At 40.0% G+C, this 25927-nt stretch overlaps 5 protein-coding genes across 6 annotated transcripts; 3 read left to right on the forward strand and 2 right to left on the reverse strand.

Annotated features, from left to right (window-relative positions):
• Positions 1 to 995: 995 nt before the first annotated feature.
• Positions 996 to 3781, forward strand: ncd (non-claret disjunctional). The gene is made up of 2 exons (XM_011305013.1): positions 996 to 1213; positions 1354 to 3781. Exon 2 carries the CDS (start codon positions 1354 to 1356, stop codon positions 3400 to 3402), a length of 2049 nt encoding a protein of 682 aa, XP_011303315.1. The 5' UTR covers positions 996 to 1213; the 3' UTR covers positions 3403 to 3781.
• LOC105266668 (uncharacterized) lies at positions 3774 to 5051 on the reverse strand. Its single transcript, XM_011305012.1, has 2 exons — positions 4463 to 5051; positions 3774 to 4333 (listed from the first exon to the last, which is right to left on the reverse strand). Exons 1-2 carry the CDS (start codon positions 4978 to 4980, stop codon positions 3787 to 3789), a joined length of 1065 nt encoding a protein of 354 aa, XP_011303314.1. The 5' UTR covers positions 4981 to 5051; the 3' UTR covers positions 3774 to 3786.
• A 143-nt stretch (positions 5052 to 5194) lies between these two features.
• LOC105266667 (myosin-4-like) lies at positions 5195 to 6952 on the forward strand. Its single transcript, XM_011305011.1, has 5 exons — positions 5195 to 5384; positions 5453 to 5573; positions 5647 to 6084; positions 6185 to 6412; positions 6477 to 6952. The coding sequence occupies exons 1-5, from the start codon at positions 5224 to 5226 to the stop codon at positions 6870 to 6872; spliced, it is 1344 nt and encodes a 447-aa protein (XP_011303313.1). The 5' UTR covers positions 5195 to 5223; the 3' UTR covers positions 6873 to 6952.
• A 13-nt stretch (positions 6953 to 6965) lies between these two features.
• On the reverse strand, positions 6966 to 7643 carry Coa8 (Cytochrome c oxidase assembly factor 8). Its single transcript, XM_011305036.1, has 3 exons — positions 7592 to 7643; positions 7310 to 7530; positions 6966 to 7166 (listed from the first exon to the last, which is right to left on the reverse strand). Exons 1-3 carry the CDS (start codon positions 7641 to 7643, stop codon positions 6966 to 6968), a joined length of 474 nt encoding a protein of 157 aa, XP_011303338.1.
• A 664-nt stretch (positions 7644 to 8307) lies between these two features.
• Positions 8308 to 25090, forward strand: bark (protein bark beetle). 2 transcript variants are annotated; one of them, XM_011305009.1, is made up of 7 exons: positions 8308 to 8398; positions 8516 to 9142; positions 14876 to 15405; positions 15476 to 21946; positions 22062 to 22088; positions 22431 to 23139; positions 23477 to 25090. In XM_011305009.1, the coding sequence occupies exons 2-7, from the start codon at positions 8837 to 8839 to the stop codon at positions 24212 to 24214; spliced, it is 8781 nt and encodes a 2926-aa protein (XP_011303311.1). In that variant the 5' UTR covers positions 8308 to 8398; positions 8516 to 8836; the 3' UTR covers positions 24215 to 25090. The 2 variants fall into 2 exon arrangements, with proteins under 2 accessions (XP_011303311.1, XP_011303312.1); XM_011305010.1 differs by lacking the exons at positions 8308 to 8398; positions 22062 to 22088 and having other exon boundaries at positions 8586 to 9142.
• The last annotated feature ends 837 nt before the right edge of the window (positions 25091 to 25927 follow it).

Here is a 25927-nt window from a genome sequence, read left to right on the forward strand (position 1 = left end):
TAGCCGAGCACGTTACCACTAGGATAACGCACTTTAACAATAATAAAATTTCGTTAGGAGTATATATATTACAAAAGTATCGTTTTAAAAAATTGCTAATTTTTCAATTTTACTAAATATCTTCTCGATTTTCAAATATTGAGTTTTTAAGCGGTATTTCGATTGATTTGCCATTAACAAAAAAAAAAAATTGCAATAATTATGAAAAAAAAAAAATTAATGATGCCGGGATTGAACCCGGGCCACTGGTGTGCCAGTCGAGCACGTTACCACTAGGATAACGCACTTTTACAATAATAAAATTTCATTAGGAGTATATATATTGCAAAAGTATCGTTTTAAAAAATTGCTAATTGTTCAATTTCATTGCATATCTCCTCGATTATTAAATATTCAGTTTTTAAACAATATTTCGATTGATTTGCCATTAACAAAAAAAAAAAATTGGAATTATTATGAAAAAAAAAAAATTAATGATGCCGGGATTGAACCCGGGCCGCTGGCGTGCCAGTCGAGCAGGTTACCACTAGGACAACGCGCTAATTTAAAAATTTAAACTCATTAGTGGTATATGTTCAACATATTGAATAATTTTTTCTATTGAAATTCCACAAGATGTGGTTTCCCCCTTCCACACGTTCTATAGTTGTTTAAATTTCAGTTAAGCAAATGAAAAACAAAAAGCATTCGTACAGCAGAAAATAAAATTCACCCCCTCGACTTGATGTACACCCCAGCATTGCGTGTTGCGCCCTCCCTCTCTTGGGGTGCAGAACTGGGTCTCTACTAATTCCCTGGATTAGTTCATGGGCCAACGCTATAATATTTTCTTGTTGAAGCTTTTTTTGAAGCTTTTCTTTTTTTCTTGAAGCTTTTGAAAAATTTCGCGCCGTCCAAAGGGGATGCTAAATAAGCGGCGGTGATTGGTTACGCCATATTGCCTGTCGTGATTGGTCTACTGCCAACGTACTTCGAGTTCAAACATGTTTGGAGTCAACTGCCATTCAACCGCCAACTCCAAGTCCACCGACAATCGTTTCCAGTCACCCAATTTTATACCCTCCAACAATTAGTGTAATAAATAATTCCTGCCAATTGTGAAGTGTCGAAATGCAGATGTTGTGATTAATGCGTCTTCTGTTATTGTGGAAATTATTATCCAAGACTGATAATTCGTGGGACGAAAATATAAGGACCTCTTTACCAATTCAAGGTTATTACCTTCACGTGCACTCGATTTATACCTTCATAATTAATATAGTGTACATTCGTTGCAGTGCCATCTTAATCTGAATTGAAAATCCATCGTAATTCAAGCGTAAAAAAATTAACTTGAAATCAAAACTCTTTCAGATGGAGTCACGCCTGCCGAAACCCAAGATAAACCTCTCCAAATCCGTCATGAACTCGGAGCAGATCTCGAAGGTTTCATCGTTAAAACCGAGCACTGCGGGTTTACCCTCTCATTCGGTCAGCACATCTGACATTTCCAAGGACCCTAACTTCAAAGTTCCCAAGGAAGTTCCCTCCACGCGGCCCAACACCACCTTGAGAACTCTAGGAAAGCAGAAGACGACGATGGGTCTGACAAAAATCACCAATGAGAATAAACCTCCAATTAAGTCTTCCCTCCGTCGTTCTCGTACCTTGGGTACGATAACGAGAGCGACAACGGCGGTGAAAGCTGGAGTGAAGCGTCCAGGAACTCTGATGAGTACAATCGAATCCAAACGCCCGAATATTCGACCTCTCCCTAAGACAGGGCCCTCAAGCATCGCCTCCACGTCCGCAGTGTCAGGAAAATCCCTTCGCCCCGTGACCACTGCCAAAACAGCTCCCAAACCCAGCAAATGGGATTGGAAGGGGAAATACGGCCTGGCTGCTGAGGAATTAACTTCCCTGAAAGAAAAATTGAAGAACGTATCCGAAGAGAATGAGGAGCTCAAATCCATCACTGACGATTTAAAGGAGCGAGAGTCTAAAAGCAGCATCAAAGCGCAACAACTCGAAGAAGCCAATGAAGAACTGTCGAAGGAGCTATCCGAAACGAAGAGGAATGCCACAGAGCTTGAAACAAAGTCTGAGAAACTGGAGTTTGATCTTCACAAGTGTCAGGAAAATTACAAAAACGTTTCCGAGAGCTTAAAAGACTGCAGGGAGACTTGCAGGACCATGGAACAAACGCTGGCATCGCATTCGTCAGAATTAAAAAGAGTTCAATCGGATTTATCCATGAAGATCCAAACAATAGGTGAACTCAGTGATAGAGTGAAGGAACTCCAGGAGGTTCTGCATCAAATGGACAAAGATCGTCGAGTTTTGCATAATTATATTCAAGAAATGAAAGGAAACATTCGAGTATTCTGCCGGGTCCGTCCGAGAATCTCGAAGGAGAGCAATAAAAATCTTTGCTCGATTAACTACGTGGATGAGTGTACGATAGAGATTGGAAGGGCTGATGGATCCGACAGTTTGAGCTGCAGTGGAAAGTCGAGGGGAACCAAACAGGAGTTTTCCTTTGACAAAATATTCCCGCCCAATGCCTCCCAAGCTACTGTCTTCGAAGAACTTTCTTTGCTCGTCCAATCGGCCCTCGAGGGATACAATGTCTGTGTATTTGCGTATGGGCAGACTGGATCGGGAAAGACATATACAATGGAAGGGGGATGCAATGCCGAGATGGAAGGCATGATCCCCAGGACTGTTCGTCATATTTTCGAGGAGATGAAGGAGTTCAAACTGCTGGGGTGGCAGTACAAGATCGAAGCCAGCTTTTTAGAGATTTATAATGAGCACATTGTTGATCTGCTAGATGCTAACCAAAAGACTCACGAGATTCGAATGGTCGATAACAAAGGGACTGATTTATACGTCACGAATCTTCAAGTTGAGGAAATTAATAGTCCCCAGGAGTTACACGAGTGCCTGAGGACTGCTCAACAAAATAGAGCAGTGGCAGCAACGACTGCCAACGAGAGATCATCGAGGTCTCATTCTGTAGCCAGGATCAGGCTCATTGGGACTCACGCTGAGAAAGAAGAGATTTGCATTGGGAACTTGAATCTCGTAGATCTTGCTGGGTCTGAGAGGCTGAAAAATGAGGAGGCAGCTAGGACTGCTGAGACAAAGAATATTAACAAGAGTCTGGCTAATTTAGGAAATGTTATATTGGCGTTACTCAGGAAACAGGAGCATATCCCGTACCGAAACTCCAAACTCACTCATTTGCTCATGCCTTCACTCGGGGGCAACTCCAAGACTCTCATGTTGCTGAACATCTCACCTCTCGATGAGTGCTACAATGAGACCCTCAATTCTTTGAGATTTGCAAGCAATGTTAATAATTGCAAGCTTGGGAACGTCAAACGATCAAAAACCTTCATGCAGACCTCTGGGAATTAGTGAGAATCGAGTTAAGTTTGGGTTACATTTATGAGATAATTTGCTGACATTTATTTGACATCTTATTCATGACTGCTAGAACGTAAATATTCAAATATCCATTTTTATTGAATTGCGGAGAATTTTTTTTGACCAAAGTTTCTTTTATGCGTATTATTTCCTCATAAGAGCATGAAAAATATAAAATTCTTGAGTGACTGACAATAATTAATGGGACCAACAAATTTTCATTGACCTCTAGTGTCAGTTGAGCATAGATGATGCTATGATAACTGAAACGCAATTGTTAATCTCAAATTTTATTACTTTGGTGACAAATTAGTGTAAACGTAGGGTTAAAAAATCGTATGAATAAATAAATAATATGAAATAGTTAAAAGGTTGTTAAAAAGTCAATTTGTTACATGGAGGGGAATTTATCTTCAGTCTGGAGAGAAAGTTTTTGAATGCTGGAGACGAGCTGATAATCCTGGGGTTTATCTTCTGGGGACTGGAGGTCGAGGCGGGACAAGTCCTCTTGGTCTTTTGCAAATCTATTATAATCTTGTCGAATTTAATCGATGAATTATCTTGAGCCATAATAAACCGATGAATTTCTTGATCGTAAGTTTCATAAGATTGAAAACTGGATTCATCTACGGGATCATATTTGAGGAGTTTTCTAGCTGGAAAATCCGATGTATGCAGTCCCAATTTATTCAGCCGTTTATTCTTCTGTTTTATTCTTGTCGTTATCTCTGCAGTTCTCTTGAATAATTTCCACTGCCAATACAGCTCAGGATGAATTTGTAATTTTCTTTCGCCCTCAATTTTAATGTACTTTAATTCTCCCAGATCTTCTGAATTGTGATAGGTGTCCTCAGACTCTTCTAATCCATCAAATTCGAAGTCCTGCTCGTTGTAAATTGGCAGGAGGCGAATGGAATTGCACCTGATAGGATAAATTAAATGCCAAGTGTTTTTCAAGACACGGATGCAAATCCACAGGTTTTGAATGTTTTTATCGCAATATTTCCATTCATATTAATTCTTTCGGTTTACACTAAACAATAATACTCACCGAATCGTTTGTGAATCATTAAACCATTTCTTCTTCATGCAACTTTCAGTAACCGCGATGACTCCAAAAAATACGACAAACATGAATGTCTCGATTAAATTAGGAATGACGTTATAACTGAAATAGGAGAAAAATTTGTATTTCCAAGTGATGTCGAAGTTTCTCGCCCGTTTAGTCCGCAATTTTATCTCCCGTATTGTATATATCGTTGAAGGACAGACGTAATCCGCAATACACAATGCTATCCATAGGATACATCCAAAGGTAAACAGTAAATCCCAGCGAATATATTTGTTCCATCCAATCTTGCTGAATTTCCTTCTCCATTTTCCTCTGGAAATCCCATCAATCTCCTCATTCAGATTTCTTGATGAATTCCGCAGTCTCTCTGAGGTACTTTCAATTGATTTTGACTGCTCGGTCGATGTCGTCGAGGAGGAGATTGACTGGGAGACCTGGAGAAGTGTTATAATGTCTTCCGAGGATGAAAGACCGTTGAAGAATCCCCCATTCTCCATTGCCAAAAATTACATGTTCAATTCTTTAATTCAACTCGCTTTTTTTTTATCAGTGTGAAGTTTACTACGTGTGTACATAACGATAAAAATATAGTTTTAAAGACGTAAACCTAGGGACTCTGTTGAAAATCTCTGCAAACTTCAGCGTTAATTCAATTTATTTAACTGATTAATAATCTATTTATTATCTTGAAATTATTTAGTTTGGAATTATTATTAGTGGATAATTGGCATTTCGTGAGAATGCCCAGGCAGAGTTGTCCATGTGTTCATCACAAAAGCCCATTGCCTAGTCCAGCGGTTTCTGCTCCGAAATTGAAGTCCAAGTGTTGTCATTGCAAGAAGAATCGTCGAGATAAATCAAAATCCTCAGAGAAATCCCCCACGAATTTTAATGAGCCTATGTAATTTGTGCAATTGTAAAGATTTCAATGGGGAAATAAGAATAATTTATACGTCCACGAATTCCTAGGGCAGGATCGCCTTATCTGGATGATACCAGAATTGGAGAAAATGTAGATTCATCTAGTCAAGTTAAATTCAATGAACCACGAAAGCTGAAAAAAAATTTGATCAGACATTCAGTGACCCAAGTAGGTAAAGACAATAAAAATTTTTATTTATCATAATTTAATTAATTTATTCAGTTGCCATTGATAATTACAGGGAATAAATACCGAAGTTACTACTGATAATGGATCTAGAAATGAACGCCAGAATTTTGAGGAGCAAATATCCAAACTCACTGCTGAAAATGGCATTATAATCCGTGAATGCGAGGGTTTGAAGGAAAAACTCTCAACACTGACGACTGAAAATGAATCCTTAAAATATGAAACTGAAAATTTGACGAGAAAATTGAAATCCCTGGAGGAAAAAGAGGAGAGGGAAAATCCTGCAGGTGAAGATGAAATTAAGAGGCTGCAAAATGTGATACGAGAGAGAGAAAATTCATTGACTGAGGAAAGAAATAAATTAAATACGAGAATATTAGAATTAACGAATACAATAGATCAACAGAAGAAGAAGATATCTGAGATGATGAGTAATTGTGCTGACCAGAAATCTAGGATTGACGAAAATGAGAAGAAACTTTTTTCTAAGGTATTAATTGGATGGAAATTTTTTTTTTCATGATAGATCGATGAATTTATCAATAAATAATAATAAATGATTTTACATGAATATTTGAAATTTGATAAAGATGGCAGAACACTCCGACATCGGTAAAAAATTGAAATCCAAATGCTGTGAATGCGACGAGCTTCAAAAAGAAATAGAAAATCTAAAACAATGTTTGATTAAAGAGTCGAAAGTAGCGAATGATTTCAGGGAAGAAATTGATCAGTGTAGGGAAGATTGCAAATGTGAACTGTTAAAGAAGGAGAAACTCATTGAGAATCAAATAAAAAATATTGGGAGATTTAAAAACGTAAGAAAATCAAAGTCTATTACACAAGTTCTCCAAAAAAAATAAACTTACGATAAATTTACAGATCCTTCATAATAATGAGAGAATATCCCAACAAGCAGCTCAAGAATACGAATGTTTAATCAGAGAATTTAATTTATTAAGACGACAGAATTACGAATTAACAATGACTCTAAAAAAAATTAATAAATCCAAGAGTTACAAATTCAAACAACCGAAAAAATGTTCTCAGTGTTTAATTCTAGAAGAAAAGATCAATTCACTCTTTCGAGAGAATAAAAAAATTCTGCTTGCTGCCAGATACACATCACAAAAATTATGCGAGGCAACAGACGAATTCCAATCTCAACTCAATTCTGAACAACAACAACATGTATTTTTAATGTCCATCGTAAAGCAGAAGGAGGAAGAAATTGGATGCCTTAAGAAGGAAATGTACCACATGAGACTGTACCACTAAAGATTGTCAATGTAAAGTCGTTTCTTTTGAATAACTTTTCCTATCGATTATATTTATTAAAAAATCATTGATTAACAATAATTCATAGTAAACTCACTTGAACTTCATTTTCGATAATCTCACTCTTATTTCCAGGAATAGAATTTTCACATTCCGCTTGTACCAGGAGTAGTTGTAATTCACATGATTTTTCCAATTATTATCTAGAAATTGTTTATAGAAGACTGACATTTCATCTGCAGTCACTGACTCCTTCCCCTCAGCCTTCAGTTTATTTTGGAATTCTTTACGTTCCTGGAAGGAAAAAAAATTCTTTTTTGATTCGAGAACTTATAAACGAATACTGAAGATGGGAGAATTTCCTCATGTACGACGAAAGTCGCTGGATATATTCAGAATATTCATTTCTCAATTCCAAAATCATTTTGTAAACATACCGAGATGAATCGGGCATTGTGTTCACTCCAGAATTTATGATTCCACTCATGAGTGGATTCTCTCGCTTCCCTGTACTGTTTTTCAATTTTCGTTTCATTACGAGACTCTGCAAAGGCAATTGGTCTCAGATTAGAGACAGGATCTGGGGGTCCAATCATATCAACAGTCTTCGAGTGGTCATCCTGATTTTTCAGGTTAAAGGACGCCTGTGACAAAAGCCCTTTCAACAGTAAAAAAAAAAACAGGAATATTCTGGTTAATCATTGATGTAATGATTTTACCTTTGAATATAAACGTTGTGCAAGCCTCAGGTGTTCTAATCGATGATACCATAAACAATTCAACATTTCTCCAAACATGGGTCGAATGCTTGAACCAAAAAATTCTATTTTCGCGCTACCGTGAGTGTAAATAAAATGGGAAATTTTAAATATGAAAATTCATTTAAAGATAAATTTTTTAATTAAAAAAAAATTGCGTCTGAGTTGCAGAAAGCTCAAACAGTATAAAATAAAAATATCGATTTTACAATCGAGCATTCAGAATCGATATGCGATAAATCGATTCTGAATTTATCGATTCGATTCGATGAATCGATAGTTTTTATCGATAATCCTCAATTTCATGTTTTCAACGCACGATAACTTACCGATGGTAATACCGCAATTTCTTTACCAGAGAGACTAGAGAGAGGACGCCACATGCAATGCTGGGTACTCCACTCTTTGGTATCCCCCACCAGTCACCAAAGCGCGCCTCCCACATTCAAACGTAATTCAAAGGTCTTTTCCCTGGAGAACGCAAACTGTGGATTAGTTAAACCGAGTAAAACCGAGAGGTCAATTCAGGTGGACGCGATACCGCGAGTCCGTCGCGATGGTAACGTCCCCCGGACAATAGTACTACCACCAAACCCCCTGTATCTCACCTGTTTCACAACCTGCAGTGACGTAGTTTCTGAGGGTATCACGTGATCAGGCTACGACTTTTCGAAAGGTAGAAGTGGAGGTGGAGGCAACAAACAACCACTGGCTTTGTAGAAGTGCACCCAAGTCAAACCGCACCCAATGGGTTGCCACTAGCGTCAGGTACACATTGCCACCGAGAAAATTCATTTTTCCACGTAACCCACAAGTTCAACCCTAAAAAAAAAAAACCACTTCCATTATTCATCATTATTTTAATCTCTCCGCGTTAATTTCCAGTTGAGTTCATCCGCGAAACTCCACGGAATTACACAACACCGGGATAAAGCGTCTCGTGAATGTGTGTAATCAAGAGTCAGTGCGATAATCGGTTGAAAGTGAATTCGAATCGTATCGATCGATTTTTTCAATATCTCCAGTTGTTTTTTATCTTTCATTAAAGTGATAGAAGGATTACAGTTTTTTATAAATGCTTGGGATGTATCTTGACGACGGAGGAACGATCGTTACATCAACCCTGAGGTTGTTGCTCTGATATGTGATACTGGTTTATAAATCGTTTTGCGTTTGGAGATACTGAAACAGAGTCTCGAGTGTAAAATGCATTCACTATGGTTTTTTATTGTGATAACTATTGTGAGGGGCCAGGACGAGGTGTCGACGGATACACCCTCGATTTATTACACTGAACCGACGATTCCAAGGGATGACGCCAAGAGTCTCACGGAATTTCCTGGAGGACATATCATCAGTGGTCAGAGGATCCTGGAGAGGTCCAAGAGTCCTTATCTACTCAGGGAGGATCTTTATGTTGAACGCGAGGGTGAACTCGTTGTCGAACCCGGTGTCGAGATCCGGTTTGCCCCGATGATCGGTATCACTGTTCGGGGCATCATCACTGCCAAGGTAAACATGGGTAATGATTTGAAATCCTTTGGGGACTCCATTCACATTCAAAATATATTAAAATATCTCATGGGATTTTAATTTCCCATCACTCATGAAAAATTCTTCCTGACATTTATTACAATCCTCAACTACCAGACAATTCATATCCAGTTAATTATAGTTCATCAATTTTATATCAGCAATTGAATTTTGAAAGTTCAGCAGAGGAGATTAAAACGAATTTAAAATGAAAATATCTCGTTACTCCGGTACATTTATTTATTCACTTGCAACCATATTCCACCGAGTGCATCCTGATGCATTCTCGAATTAATGGATTCAGAGTGTTCTTTGTTCGGAGGATGAGGAAAGTCTCACGGGAAAGAAGAAGCAACTTGAATAGAGAGAGAGGGATTATTTCACCGAGCGAAAGTACGAGGGGAACGTGAAGTAAAGTTCAGATCGGTGGGAGTTTCAACTGAAAAAATCTATACTTTCTGCCAAATATGCATCTATAAAGAACTTCTCATATAATTATGCAATGCAATTATTTAACTCATCCCCTTCCCCCATCAAATAAAAAAACGCGGAAATAAAAAAAAATTGATTGAACAATATTTCGGAATTATTATTGAAAAATTATTGTTATATTCCCTGAAAATGTATTTATCGTTTAAATAAATAATTTCCATGTTTATGTGTTTATTCCGAGGATTCCGGGAACAGTGTGAGATTTTTTTTGAGGCTGAAATGCCTGACTAGATTTATTGTGAGATTTTGGGTCCCTGGGAGATGAGAGTGAATAGAAATGGGGAAAATCCTCTACCTGACCCACTCTCCCTTGTATTCTTCTATTTTTTTTTTCCCCAGTTCTCATGAATGAATCCCCTACATGTCAGTTGACACGAGTGAGGTGTACATTTCACCTGACACTAGGTACTATCGGGTTATGGTTTATCTTATCACTGGCACGAGTTGTAAATACCGGGGTTTTAAATGTTGATAAGAATAATTGGAGAGGTATGGGGTTCAACCTAGTGCAATTGATGATTCAGGGGGACCGATATTTAATTTTTTTTGTTCTGAATCATCGGTGATATGGGATATCTCCGGAAATTGATAAGAGACTTAAGATATTGGGGAATTCATTGAATCATTGATTCCGTTTTCCGTGATTTTATTTATTTGTGGATTTTTTTAATGGAAATTAATATTTAAAGTTTGGAGGAATTTTTGATGCAATTATTTGAAAAATACTGATTTATTTAGAACTGTGGAGACTCGTCTACTTTCTATTCCAGTTCCAAATCCCTGAGTATGCGTTGGTGCTCATCATTTCCCCTTCCATCGAACCCATTTTCAAAGCTAACGAGGAAGAATCAAACAATATTTCGAAATAAGCTGACGAGCAAATGCCGATGGGTGACGTGCACATGCATGAATCACGTTCACTACAATTATGACTGTCAGAGATTCGTGATTCACCCGAGAAACTCAACCGATCCCCCACCGCAAAACCCCTGGCCACAAATTAAAGAGAAATTTCTATTAAAATTACCGGTTCCTCCAGTTTTCCCATAAATCAATTAATTACTCCCAAAATGTCACGATTGCGTAATAATTTTCATAAAAATTTCATTAATGCAAAAACGGTTTTTTTTCCGGGGCAATTGTGTCAGCAATTTGTCGGACATTTTTTCAACGGAAACCGCGATTTTGAGTTTAAAAACTAGGGAACAATTATTTTTAAGAGAAACATTAAATTTTCTCATTGCGCTGACATTTTCCGCGGAGAGCGACCTTTTTGGCTTGTCCTTTTTCACTAACGATTGCGCAAAAATAACAATTGTAATTATTCCTGGAAAATGTCAGTCGGCGTAACGGATTCTTGGCAGGGGATTTTCTTTGTTGGAGAATTCTCTGTGGGTGTCTGTCTCACCTTTGAAGCACTGAAAACGGAAGTGGACGGTTTACCAATGGGCATTGCCTCAAGAGATGATCTAGCGACGATCTAGCGATGATCTTGCAGCCCAGTTTTTCTGCCCATCCTATCTAGCTGCAATGTTTACCCGAGTGTTTGCTCATGAGTGGAACCTGAAGAGATCACATTGAATACTCGATGAGGAGATTCAGCTCGGCATTCTGAAAAGATTTAAAATAGCTGGTTGAAAAAAGAAAACGGTTTGCGGCACTGGACCATGAATTATTCGAGGTTCCAAGGAAACTGGTTCATTTGCTGAAGAAAAAAAATAAGCGGTCACCTTTTTTATTTTCCCCTCAGGCGTGTGGAAAACATTAAATATTAGATAGCATAAAAATGTGAACGGAACTCCGTTCCGATGAATTAACTTTCGTCGGAGAACATTTCCCTTTCATGAATCGAATATAAAAACGAGGAATATTGTTAAAACATCCGGTGATTCGGTTTTCCATTTGTGGAAATTAAAAAATATTCTTTATTATTAATTATTATTCCATTTTTACAAACTCAATTTATAACTGTTTTTTTATTTCGGGATTTGGGGTTTTGCTCCAATTGTTGTCATTTTCTCGTCTTTATTCTAGGGAGAAATTCCATTGACTTCCTTGCCGGTGTAAAATAACTCTTCCGGATGATAGAATCCGGGATTCACGTTTGCGTCGAATTGCAGGGTAATTTAATATCTCGTACTTCTTAAACTGTAAACGTACACCACTATTTTACTCTACCGTAAGTCCGCATGGTAAAAGATCCATGAATGTTACCCAGCCGCACTTTAAAGTCCATAAAAAATTGCGGTAATTCCATCTCGGTTAACATCCCGAGTACTTTATCCTGATTTTTCATCTGTCAAGAATTTTTCCGTCAGAATCTGCGCTATCACCGACCGTTTACCGAGTCGAATAATTATCCTGAAAAAAAATACCATTTGATTATGAAAATTAAATTCTATTTTACAAGACGTCTTGCTAGTTATTTATTAAACAAAAAATTGAAAAATGGTAAGGGAAAGTTTTTGTCGGTGGAAAAAAATTGAAAAAATTCAAGAAATTGAAAAAATTCAGGGAAATTACAGGTTTATCGTGTCATAGGGCAAAATCATCATGCATTATGCACGAGTGTATGAAATTATATACAAGTCTTGTCTACCACCGCCGGAAATACCAGAAAATGGTGAATGGAGGTGTATTTATCCCATTCGCCATGCATAACGGACATATTGCTATTGTTGCATTGATGTAAACGCAGACAGGTGTGTACAGGAGCTCTAAATAAATATACCGAACTAACTGGAGATTTAATAATTTTAACAATCGAATTTTTATGAATTTCCCTCGAAATTTTTTCAACTATGAAAATGAAAAATTGAGGAGAATATAATTGAATAACAATTGCAGCTCTGGAATAATTTATTTTCACCCCATAAAATCGTCTGTAAAATGAGAATAGGTACATTAATTGTCATCAAACTTCCGGGTGCAATTATTCCTCCACCGCAACGAGAGATAATTAACTCAAATTCACTCATTTCCCCGAGTCGTTACGCTTTCCATGTCTCAGGTACTTCAAGGAAAAATCCCTACAGATTTTTCATTTTTTTATACCGCTCTATTAAGAGTTAAACATTTTTTTGGCAATTACATATAAAAATTCAGGACCACTCGTCTCCATTTTTTATCGTGAACCTGCAGGCCTCAACTTTCTGAGACAGGAAATCGCCAGGACAGGAAGTGAGAAGCCCCACGTCCTCTTCATCGCGAAGAAGGAATCGATATCAAATTTCTCGTGATCAATTAATCGATCTCTCGAGATCCCGATGAATATTTAAACAAATTACCACTGTCTTTTATCCAGAGGTATTTTTTAAACAATTATACAATAATTGAATACGTACTCATCCCTGGAGTATGCGTTCACGTTGATGTAACGAGCGTTAAACTAAAATTGATTGGATGTGTAATGGCCCCGTAACTTGCACCCACGTGTCTTTTTTTAGGGCACCATAAACTCATTAACGTGAGACTATAATAGAAATTAAACCCACTGGAGCTGCAGTGGCTTCGGTCGTCCCTCGATTGAATTATTTTTCAACTCTCTTTGCCAACAACCATCGCTAACAGATTTCATTAGAGAATTAACGAGTCGGTGTGAAATGCCGTTATCCTCATCACCTAGTCCAAGTAATCAGAGCGTATCATCGATACTTTAATTGAATCGATATTACATCATCATATCACATGGAATCCAAGAATTTTCTAACTTAAAAATCATAAAATCATCGCTGCGTTCTCATAAAAAATTGAAAAACCATTTCTGAAATTTCTCTCACCTTCAATTTTCATTATCAAAATTCCAAGACCGAAATTAAATTAAATTCACTTTTTACAATCGATTTTCCCGGGTAAATACGTTATACCTGTTTGTTATTGTTACGAATTATTGGAGATAAGACGTAATTTGTTACGTCAGTAATTTTCCTGTTGACACTGAAAAATAAACGTCTTCCTCAATCATATTGCCGAAGGGCGGGAAATTAACTCATTAACTCGTTTGATGTCGAGCCACTCTGACGGAAGATTCAACTTGCCTCTAATTCGCTAATTATTGAAGAAAGAGAGTCGAGTGAGAGTCTCTCTGAATGAGTGATTCATCATCCGCCTCCATGATACAGCGGGTTGGAGGTCAATTTATAGTTCTTGACCGACATTAACCCTTGCCTTCAGCTTAATCCCTTCAGATACTCATGCCAAAATTAATCCCCACTTATTCCCCATTTATTGTTTTCTCTATTTCCTACGGGTTTCATTGAGAAAAATTCCACCAATAAACCGCAAGCTATCAATTCTGTTGGCAAGTGAATTCCGGGGAATTCTATACTTGTCTGGCTGTATCGACTGTAATCCCTGATTTCTTGCTAATTAGTGACGGTATATAAACGAGGAAATACTTGTCCTCATTCTCAGTCGTGGTTCGGGAGTGTACAAGGTAAGATTTTTCATTCGCTGTCCCCAGTGTCGATAATAATAATCGATTATTCTTTTATAAATATTTATATATTTTTTAAATATTCGACAGGAAAAGTATTACGGCATTTCAGAGCAATTTCTCACGGGAATTTACGACACTTCCAACGGAGAATCATTAACTAATCTCTTCAATTTGTGTTTTATTTCGGAGTAATTAGGCATTCGGTCATTAACGACCATTGGGGTGAAAAAATTATTTAATTTTCGTTTTGGCGATTTTTCGCTCATTTCTGAGTAATTGTGTGATGGTATTTACGGGCTTTCGGGAGTAACAATTAAATTCGAATTTGAATAATTAAAGAATTGAGTAAAGGCCTAATTAATGTAAATATTTTTCCGCTATATCTGGCGAATTCACAGGCTTGTGGATTTAATCAGTGAAATTAATCAATTTTGTTTCGCACATGAATGATTCCATTCATCGTTTAAAAATTTCACTCATTCCGGGAATTCTATGCGATCGTAAAGTCCCGTCGGAAATATACCATTGAGGAATACCATTCACGCGGTGTTTCAATGAGGAAAATTAAATAGAGCTATTTACAATCATCAGATTAATTTCCTGTGTGATTACCAATCGAATTGAATTTTCGTTTCATGGAATTTTATCGAATCATTCGCCATTCCAAATTTTTCATTCAATATCAAATATTCTCAGCCAGAGAATTATTAATTCAGTTACGATTCTGAATTATTTCTGGTATTGTGTGGGAGTATATTGATTGCAAATTTTAATTTATTCAGGGTGAGACAGGTGAGCCGATTGTCTTGACGAGCTCGGAGGCCCCGTCCAGCCAGCCTGAGCCGAGGTCCATTCGCCTGGTGGATGGACCAAGTCCCCTGGAAGGTAGAATACAACTTCTCCATCAGGGATCATGGCGATCTGTCTGCACGAACTCCCGGAACTGGACTCGAGCAGATTACGAGACAGCGTGCAGAGAGCTCGGTTTCCAGGGTGGCGGTTGGTCAGGTTGGCTGGATCGGTTGTGGCCAGGAACACCTCGCCTTCTCTACGAGGAGCCAGGATGTCAGGGGACCGAGTCGTCACTGCAGGAGTGTCAGCAATGGTCAGCTAGACAATTGGGTGCTGGGGTGTGTGACTATCATCCGGACCTGAGCATCGCTTGTTCTCCATATCACGATGGGGCAGGCCAGGCAAAAAATCACTGGAGAGGAATCAGATTCGAGGGGGCTGTCTACGACAGGCCGTTGATCCAGGAGAACACATTCTATGTGAGAAGATCCCGGTCGATTCTACGGCATGTAACCATCAAGTGAGTATTAATTACAAATGAAAATTACATTCATTTACAATCATAATTTAAAAATTTATTTATCCGCTAGATACGCGGGAACGGGTCGAGACTTAAACGCAACATCAGCACTCCACGTGGAGGGGGTTCCCCCGCAAATGTCGTGGCTCTCGATTTTGCACTCCTCGTACAACGGCCTGAACGTGACAAATCCAAATGCACCAATAGTCCTCTCGAACTGCACAATCCGCAATAATCAGGGTTATGGTATCTACATGAATAGCTCCCGAGGCCTAGCCCACGTCGACAATTGCGTGATCCTAGACAATTCTGCAGATGGAATAAAATATGTTCACAATGACGAGCGTCCAAGCGACAGACTGGACAGAGCAAATCTCCACGACCTGTGTACATTCCCGGCTACGACTAGCCAAACATTTCCAATAACAATCTCCATGGAGCAAACAAAGTACTCTCAAAATATACAGCATTGCCCCCAGCACATATTCACACGTCCAGGTCACGTGCTGACGCTTCAGTTTCTTGAGATGAGAACAGATCGAAATGACAGTGCGACTATCGAAGTTCACGATGGCATCTCCCCGAGTGACAAACTCCTGGCCCTCGTTAGTGTCAGGAACAATACATTACCTCAGAGTGTCACATCGAGCCGACAGAATTTATACATCAAATTCACAGCCCAACCGAGAACACAGATGGTTGCTTTCATCAGGTTGTCGTCGGGCTACCGAAAGCTTTACGATTTGAACGTGTCAAGCAGTTCCATAGCTGACAACAATGGCCGAGGAATAGCTGTCGAAAACATCCGTTCGTCCCTTCACATTCACGATACATCAGTCACCAACAGCAATCACGTTGGTGGTGTCCATGTGCTCCGAGGTGCTGCTGATGTGAACATCACATCAAGTCGAATATCATACAACAATGGTGCAGGCATCAACATCACGATGACCGGGGGCTACCGCAACGTATCGAGATCAACGATATCATCTAATCAGGGATATGGCTTGGCTGTTTGGCTCAACGACAGCATCTCCACGGAGTACATTCATTTCAATCAAACGACTGTCGTCGAGTACTCGGAAATATTTCGGAACAAAGACATTGGTGTCTTGATTGGCAACTCCACTGGCACATCGTACGTCAACATCACTGGCAATTGCTTCAACAGTAGTTCTGAGATAGCTGTTCAGGTTGAATCCAACTGGAGGCACAATCAAGGAATTCTCAAATTACAAATTGGCCACAATTTATTCATTGAAAACTTCAAAGTCGGGATTAAAATGGCACCTGCGCTGAATGTCGAGGGTAGAATTGAGTACAATCATTTCAGGGAGCAGAGGTTCGGTGGTATTCTTATCAGGAATCCAATGTATGAAGAGTTCAATGTACTTCCCACCGATCTTCTGCTGCAGTACAACGAGTTTTACAATAATCGTGGCATTTTCGTCGTCAGCATTGGTCTGTCTCCTTACAGCGACGTCCAGAAGCTGGTGTTCACTCGAAATTTCTTGAGGGATAACTTCATCAAGGCGCCTTTCGATAACAGTGATATGCAGGGGTCCAGGCTGGTGCCGAGATCAAGGGTGGCAGCTGTGGTTGTCATATCTTCCAGCAATGTCCACGTATTCAGGAATATTCTGCATAATCTTCACTCGCAGTACGAGATTGGATCACATCTGGAGGACCAGAGCAAGATTCTTAATTGCACGTACAACTGGTTGGGACACATCGAAGAGGAGAGAATACTGGAGAGATTATTCCATCGTAAAGACAGATACAATCTAGCCAAGATCGAGTATCTTCCTTATCTTCTGCACAGCAGCAATCCAGCAGCGAATACTGTTGTTGAGCGTCCGCAGTTTATACCAAGATTTTTAGAGGAGGAGAGCAAGAGAGTTGGGGGTGAGGTTGAGGGTCTGGAGGTGCTGCCAGCTGGGGAATATATTGTCGAGAGAGATATCAATGTGAGACCTGGGGGAAAATTGATTCTACAGCCTGGCGTTACCTTGAAATTTCCACCGGCCGTTGGCATGATGGTCGCTGGTAAATTGGATGCCAAGGGAAGGGGTCCCAATAGTATACTTATGACCCTGAAGGAGGAGATACTCATGGATAATGATAATGAGACTCTCACTGAGGATATGACGAGTCCTGATGAAGGGGTCACCATTGGCAATATCATTGACGACACCGAGAGGGTGCCTGTTAGACTGCTCGGTGGTAAAACAAGTCGTGAGGGTAGACTTCAGGTCCGAATTGGAGAAAAATGGGGAACTGTTTGTAATTATGGCTGGGATATCAAGGACGCTGCACTTGTTTGCCATCAGCTTGGTTTGACTCTCGATCCTGACGACTGGAATCTCGAGAGATCCCAGATACCCAGTGCTGGGACTAACGAGGATATTATCTTGAGTAATGTCCAATGCGATGAGGAGGACATCGATGTCGCTGCGTGCAAGGCTGAGAGTTCCAGTGAATTTGAAAACTCGTGCACTCATGATAACGATGTGGGTGTCAGGTGCTCCGAGGCAGCCTGGGCAGGTCTCAGACTTGGACCACTAGCTGAGAGAAGTGATCTTCAGTTCATCACAATTGAAAGAGCTGGATTACTGGATTACAAAACAAATTCCTTCAAACCAGCTCTTCAAATAGACTTTGCTCGTCACTCCTTGGAGGGCGTCAAAGTAACGAACAATCTTCAGGACGGACTTGGGATAATCTACTCAGACATTTACTCGGCAGACGCTGTAAATACCGTGAAAAATAGTGACTTCTCTGGAAATCGAGGGAGTGGTATAAGTTTCAAGCAATTGGGTCTCCGAATATCAAATTCCAGAATCGAGAACAACGGATTCGCTGGAATCAGGCATAATCCTGCTCTCTCTGCAGTACAGCAAAGAGAATTTGCAGGATGGTTCATGCAGCCCATGACTCAGACCATTGACAAGCCATATGAACCGATAATGATACCCGATAACTCTCGAAACATCGATCTCATCACGGGTGACATAAAGTATATCGTGACATCCAGGAGACAAGGGGAGGAGAGCTTGAAGCGCTTGATACAGATCAGATGTACCCCTGGATACGTGATAGGTATTCAGCTGCTGAATCCCATCGAGAACAGGAGTACTGAGCAGATTATAATCTACGATGCTTTGAGGATTAATCCCTGGAGTACAGTGTACCACGTGAAAAGGGACTTGTCAATTTTTCCGGTATCTTCAAGCTCCTTCAATGTTATCCTGGAATACCACAGTGGTACAAACGCCTTAGGGGGTGCTGTTCTAGCTGTAACAACCCTCCAAGCACCAGCTCAAAACATAAAAAACAGAATCGTCACTGGCCCGACTCCAACCCTCTTCATATCTCGATCGAAGATCAAGGGAAACAGAAGAGGAATATCAGCGTCTTATTACAATCGATATCTCGACGAATTTGGTAATCATTTCCTGAGGAAAGCCAACGAGTCCATTCGCCTCATCAACACCGAAATCTCCCATAATTTGGAGGAAGCTATTCACGTACTCTCTCCCCACTGGAACATCTACACATCAAATATCTCAGAGATTTCAATTCACGTTAATAACACTCTGATAACGGATAATGGCCGGGGCATCTTGCAATACAGTCGTGATATGAGACAGTCGAATAATCTGTTCCACTGGATCATGCAGGACAGCTCGATTGAGAGAAATCAGGGTGGAGGCTTCGAGGTCGCTCTACCCTATGTCTGGCAGTACAACGAGAACTTCACTCACTCCCTGTATTTTGGTAATAATACCTGGAGGGATAACAGTAATTTTGGATTCATCGTTGATGGACACTATGCAAATGTCAATGTCTCCTTCAACAGATACGTAGGTAATCGCTGTAAAGACGGATTGATGTCCATCCGGGGAATGGAGAAACGATTGAGAATCGATAACAACGTCATCGAGAAGAACACTGGATCATTTATGGTGGAGTTCAGGGCTGACAGCCAATCTGAGATCCTTGGGGAGATCCCAGCGCGTTTCTATCTGAATAAAATAAGAGAGAACTCTCATGGAGCTGTCACCAGAGGCATTCACCAGATGTTTGATAAACCAACGTATGTCGTTGGCTTTCAGGGAATTCAGAAGGTCAAGGTCAATCGCAATTTATTCGCTGATAATCCTATGAATTATGATCTAGTCGCCGGCATTCGAACAGCTAAAATCAATAATGAAGTCGATGTCACTGAGAACTGGTGGGGAACGTCTGACGAGGGTCAGATCAAGAAAAGAATTTTCGATTTTGATGACTGGAATAATCACGCTGTTGCCAATTTTCGGCCTTACCTAACCGGTGAATCATTTGACGCATCGATATCGGCCTCCTGGGAGTTGAGATCTGCAATTGATCTTGACAACATCGGTGGCAGAATAACCGAGAATTTATCCCTGTATTATCGTCCAGCTCCTTACATCATCAGATCGGACATCACAATTATGCCAGAGACAACAGTGAATATTTATCCGGATGTTGTCATGGAATTTGCACCGAACGTTGGAATTCTTGTGCTTGGGACTCTGAAGGCTGTTGGTGCACCAGGACACGAGATAATAATGCGACCGATGAGACGAGAAGTGACACAGGATGTCCTGCCAAAACCCATCGCTAAGAGAGACAATGCACCAGAGGGAACGATTCGTTTGTGTAAAGAAGGCAATTGTACCTCGTCCAACAGCGAGGGTTTCATTGAATTCTTCAATCGCACAACACTCCAATGGATTCCCCTCTGCGATCGTCGTTTCACAGAGAGAAATGCACAGGTTGCCTGTCGTCAACTGGGACACGATCCCCTGAATATTTATGTGTCCCATGGTCGCAGATATGAGCTGCATCCAGGTTCACTGGCAAGAATCTGGTCATGGCCTGAACCAATCCAGTGCACTGGCAGTGAAGAACGCCTCGAGGACTGCCAAATCCGATTGAACGGACAGCTTTATGGTCACAAGTACAACTGCCCCTGGGACGGTGATTACGTTTTTCTCAATTGTGGAACTAGAAATTTGGATGACTCCAAGGATTACTGGGGTGGAATTAGAATAGCTAACAGCGAATTTGAGCATCATCTCTATGAGCACAGGATCCACGACGTCCAGACACACGAGACAGTGCGCAGGGTTGAATCAGCCCTGAGATACGTCAATATAAGTGGCGCAGGAATTCTTCATAATGAAAAATCACCGGCTGTTCAGTCTGTGATGAAGAGCCCAATAGTCTCTCACGTGGAGATCCTCAAGTCCGCTTATCATGGGATTAATCTTGTGTCACCAACTCACACGGTTGAACTGCTGTTTAATATAATTGACAATGCCCTTGGGAATGGTGTGAATATTGTCTCGCTGACGGGTGAGGGTCGAGAGGCTGAAGAGAGCTCTTTCACTCCCCTCAAGGATCTCAATATCCCCTACCATTTGTTCAGCCTGGTGGACATATGTGACACGACCAAGGAGGTCACCATCGAGGAACGCGTACTAATTTATTACAAATATGATAACAATCCTGTGAATTGTGTCAAAATCTTCAGGAGTGCCTACAGGGCAAAACCCTTTGGCTTCAGACTTCTGCAATTTAATCTGTTTAATTCAACGAATAATCCGGGGCGACACGATGCCATCACTCTTTATGATGGCGATATTTATAATGTCACTGCCAAGACCATTGGAGAGCTTGAGTTCAACAGCAGAGATGAGAAGAAATTATTCAGGACTGAGGGCCCAAGTCTCAGTGTCAGATTATTCGCGAATGGTGCCAGTGGGGTTCATGGATTTATCGCTGAAGTCGTGACTCTTCCGATTTCAGCTATTGGATTTAATCGAGATGTTCAGCATAATGTTTCGTTCTCTATCATGTCGAAGTGTCAGGAGGGAGCTGTCAAGTATGCCAGTGCTGGTGAAGTCAATGCCATCATGACTCTGGAAAAAAATCAATTTATTGATAATTGCCAGAAGCTTTATGGAAATTTTTCAACTTGCAAGTCCGCTGTTGTCCTGGATATCCAGAACACTCAGTCATTATTCTTCAGGAATAATCTCGTCAGGGGGAATCATGGGGGTCTCTCCGTGAGGGCTGACTCCAGGGGCTCCGCTACGTCGTTGAAAGGCTGGATTCATAATAATTTGTTCGCTGATAATTGGAACAAACCGGCATTGTACGTCGAGGGCAGGCAGAGCAGTCCTTATCAGGAGGTCACAATTTTCAGGAATTATTTCGTCAAGAATGAGGCGCCTTATCAGAGCAATATCGTTCTCAGACAGGTTGTCAGCAATATGACACTTAATTATTTGCACGCCAATCTGGGGCTTCATCTGCTAGAGATCTGTGGATTCGAACGTGTCAGGCTGCCGATTTATCAGAGCACTTCGCATAATGGATTTTATAAAAATTATGCAATTGATCGACAAGGAAGAAGTACAATCGTTGCTGGAACTCCTGGACAACAGTACGTGGACAACGTATTCTTCAATCCTGACAATGACTACGAGATTTTAACAATCAATCGTTCACTGTACGTATTTTAAAACCCATTGGCAATTATACCCAGTATTTAGGTGATTCCTCATTCATTTGGTTTTTCTCATTTCATACTATGAAAAACGCATGTGCATGATTTTATAAACCAGAGTTGTCGGCAAGGAGTGGTACGATAAGTAAGTAGCCTTGGAATATCTGTTATTTTTTCGTTATTCTGGCTACGTAGTTCGCTTAGTCCTCATTCTGCGTAAAACGCTGGCTTTGTAGTTAAACAATAGTCCCTGATTGCTCGCTTTTTCATGGTGGAGTGTGTAACAAAATGGATCCACCCATTTGAGTCATCCATTATTCTGGTGCATTTAGTGGGATTTCCAAAAGAATAAAATTCCGAGAATATCAATTACATCGAATTCCAGAAACCCCTAAATCCTAAAAAAAAACCTCCATTTTGCTCACACTCCCTCGATATTCCTTGATCGGAAAAAAAATAAAATGAATCTCTTAAATCTCGGATGCAGTCAACTGGAAGTCTGGAGATCTCACGTGGATGCGAGACATAACTGGTGGGGCTACAACGAGACAACAGCGGTTGCTGGAAGAATTCGTGACAGGAGCGACTCACCAGAGCTCCTCCAGGTGGATTTCACACCATTTCACATGAACAATGAGTCAGTCCTCAGTGGAAAGTGCCCCCCAGCCTGGGATTTGGTCGGCGATACGTGTTACATCTACATCGGTGCACCAATGGACTTCTTCAGCGCTCGTCAATTCTGTAGGCAGGCAAATGCCTCGATGCCCTTCATTATGGGTGATTATCTCCAGCTCTGGAGATTTTTGAGACGTCAGCAGGAACGTTTCGAGTATTCAGAGCGTGTCTGGGTGCAGCAGCTGGAGCGTATCGACCAGTGCACCACATTCACCTATCAGACTATTGAAATTGATCATTGCAGTCAGCCGAGCCCCTTCATTTGCGAGATAGACCCCAGAGTGTACATTGATCCATTGTCCTGGAGACGTGATATCGTTGCTGTAGGGGTTTTGGGCGCAATTGGAGCGGCTCTCGCTCTTTTGGCTGCTGCAATTGGATTCTGGATTTCAAAGTCCAAGAGGCGGAAAATTGAGAGATTGGAGAGGCGTAACTCCATCAGGCAGTCATTGCACTCGTTGAGATCTGTGGGATCTACTTCTGGATTTACGGAACTCGCTTATAGGCGAAAACCCGTTCCTGTAAGTTTTTATTCCATTTTTTTATTTTTTAAAATTATTATAGCTTCATTGTAAATTCACCTCATCGAATTTCGATGATAAGATATTGATGCAAAATTTTCTATCAATTATTTGTGTCGTTAAAAATTTTTTGAGAACTCAATCCGATGATAATTTTCACGCAGCCACAAAAACCGGAAAAAAGAGTAATACTGGTGCCCCCGACGAAGGTTAGAGATTATAAACATTTGTGGATACATTATTTCTTGTCGTTTATTGTGTTCCACCGTGGAAATATCTCGTTTCATACATTCCACTTCTCTGAATAAAAAAAACTCGAACTTTTTGCTCTCCACAGTCGAAATCAACTGACACCCTCACCTCTCGCTCTCTGGATTACAAAAAAATGATGAATGGCGGTAGCATAGACTCGATGGACAAGTCTCAATTGAATTCATCAATGGAGGACAATCAATCCTATGACGTATACGAAGCGCACAACCCCCGGTATTCCCCCAGCACAAGTGATTTCAAAGGAGCTCAAAAATACGCAGTACCCCACGTGGAAACCCCAGTGTTCGACTTGGCATACAGAAACGAGGGATTTCGTAATCATTCAACCTTCACCTCTCGAAACAACAGCAACTGGCCATCGGTAGCCAACAGTGAACTGGCACCTGGTGATTCACCAACAGATCCAATCGACGAGCCCAATTACAATGCATCGACTCTACCCCTGAATGCATCCCTCGCTATGACAGATTCCATAACAGAATTGAAACGTGATATCGAGACAGCACCATATTCTCCAGTTGAATTCACGTATGATGGGGCACAGACTCCGGGTTCTGAACCTGTTCCTGAGTATTTCAGTCCACCACTGCCACCACAACCATTTTATTACCAGGAGAGGCCACGAAGTGGAACTCTTTTGGAAACAAATCTTGACACTGGCGAGGAGAAACCACTTCGATCAAAGAGCGAAGCACTTTTAGAAACAAATTTCGATGTCTTTCTTCCCAATGAACCGACGGAGCTGACGCAACTCTCAGCTGAGGCTAGAAGCAAAAGCCAGCCACTGGAGACGGCCATGTAGTCTGGGGGCTTCACCGTGCAAAAGTACAAATGAAATGTTATTGAGATTGAGTTATTTATGACTTATTGGTCACCGCATTATTACGAATGAAGAAATTCTATAGAAAAAAACTAAATGGAGAAAAATTATTTCTCACTACTGAATTTTTTCGTACGTGATATTTTCGATATGTATATAAGCATGACATAATTACGTATTTTATCATATTGATTTGTTTTGAATGATCAAGAGTTTTTGTGCATGTGAATGATTAGTGACTCTGGAGTGAATAATTAATATTGTTATTCCCCGTTTTGTTGATTTGAGATTATGATTTTGAGGGATGAACACTGCCAGACTCTCATGGGGGAATATTATTAGCGCAACATTTGATTTGTGATATAGAAAACTCGTGTGAGAATTAGCGAGTATAAATGATTAGGTTAATGAGATGTTATGAATTTAATGAAATGATAAATATAGCATGAGTATCACGTGTTCCTCGGTTTATAGATACTTCCAATTATAATTATTGTTTACACTGGCATTCTTAGGATAAAGTCAGCCCTAATCCGTCCAAAAATCGTTGTAAGTTATTTTGTAAGATTTCCTAGTTTTTTAAGAGTATCACTCGTCGTTTCGGTACATGTGGGAAGAATGGTTATTTATACTGCCTTAATTGTCGTTATTTCTCCGTTGATCTCGCACACCTGCGTTTCTAGTTATTGCGTGAACTCCGTTCGATTAATTATTGAGTTTATGTATAAGTAATTTATTGTTTGGCAACCGATTGTTAGTTATACATACTTGATATTATTGTCCCTCACTGTCGACAAAAGATTTTTTCAAACGGAATAATTCTACGCATCACCTGTGACGTTCGAAGGTTTTCTTTATTTTTTTTTTTCATAGAGAAATTCAAATGACTAGGGACTTATACAATGACCATTCTCTTTGTACTTATTCAAACACTATTCATAGATTATTAACATTTTTATTACGAATAAACTATCATTTATATTGTATTTCGATGTGCGTTGAGTTATTGCCAAGATCAATTCCTTATCTTGTGCCTTTGGAATTAATTTCAAAACATATGAAAAGTACAAGAAAAGGTATTAAATATTATTAAATATTTTTTTATTTTGTCAATTAATTAGCTTATAGATAAACTCGTGCAAGCATTCGAAATTTATCAATTGATGGAGAATCCAGTGGAGAGTGCAGGGAACAGCTTGAGAGTCACGTCCCGAAGTAATCGTGAAACATAACGTCGGTTTGATGAAAATTGCGTACGTGCCTTTTTCCACTGTACGCAATTTCCATTATAATCATATCGCGCTCGAAATCATCAGCGAAATATTTCCTGCGTAATTAAAAAAAACTCTTTTCAATTGGAAATATTTATTCTAAATCCAAATGGAAATGAAAATTATTTCCCTTCAAGGAAAAAAAAGTACAACTTCCGCGGGTACCTCGCAATAATTATTCCCCAAAAGTATACCTCAGCAAAACGCACGGAAATAAAACAAAACATTTATCTTGTCCACACAATTTTTAACGATTTTAACCATAAAAATAATAACTCCCTCGGAATTAAGTCACGTAATGCTCCCTAAACTCATTCTTCGTGCTGAAAATCCGATTGGCAGATTGATAGCGCAGCGTTACGACTGATTAATAAACAAAAACATAAAATCATGTTCGATAATTATCAGCCGTGCAGTATATAAG

Source organism: Fopius arisanus, unplaced genomic scaffold (assembly GCF_000806365.1).
Source record: "Fopius arisanus strain USDA-PBARC FA_bdor unplaced genomic scaffold, ASM80636v1 scaffold00040, whole genome shotgun sequence".
Taxonomy (NCBI): domain Eukaryota; kingdom Metazoa; phylum Arthropoda; class Insecta; order Hymenoptera; family Braconidae; genus Fopius; species Fopius arisanus.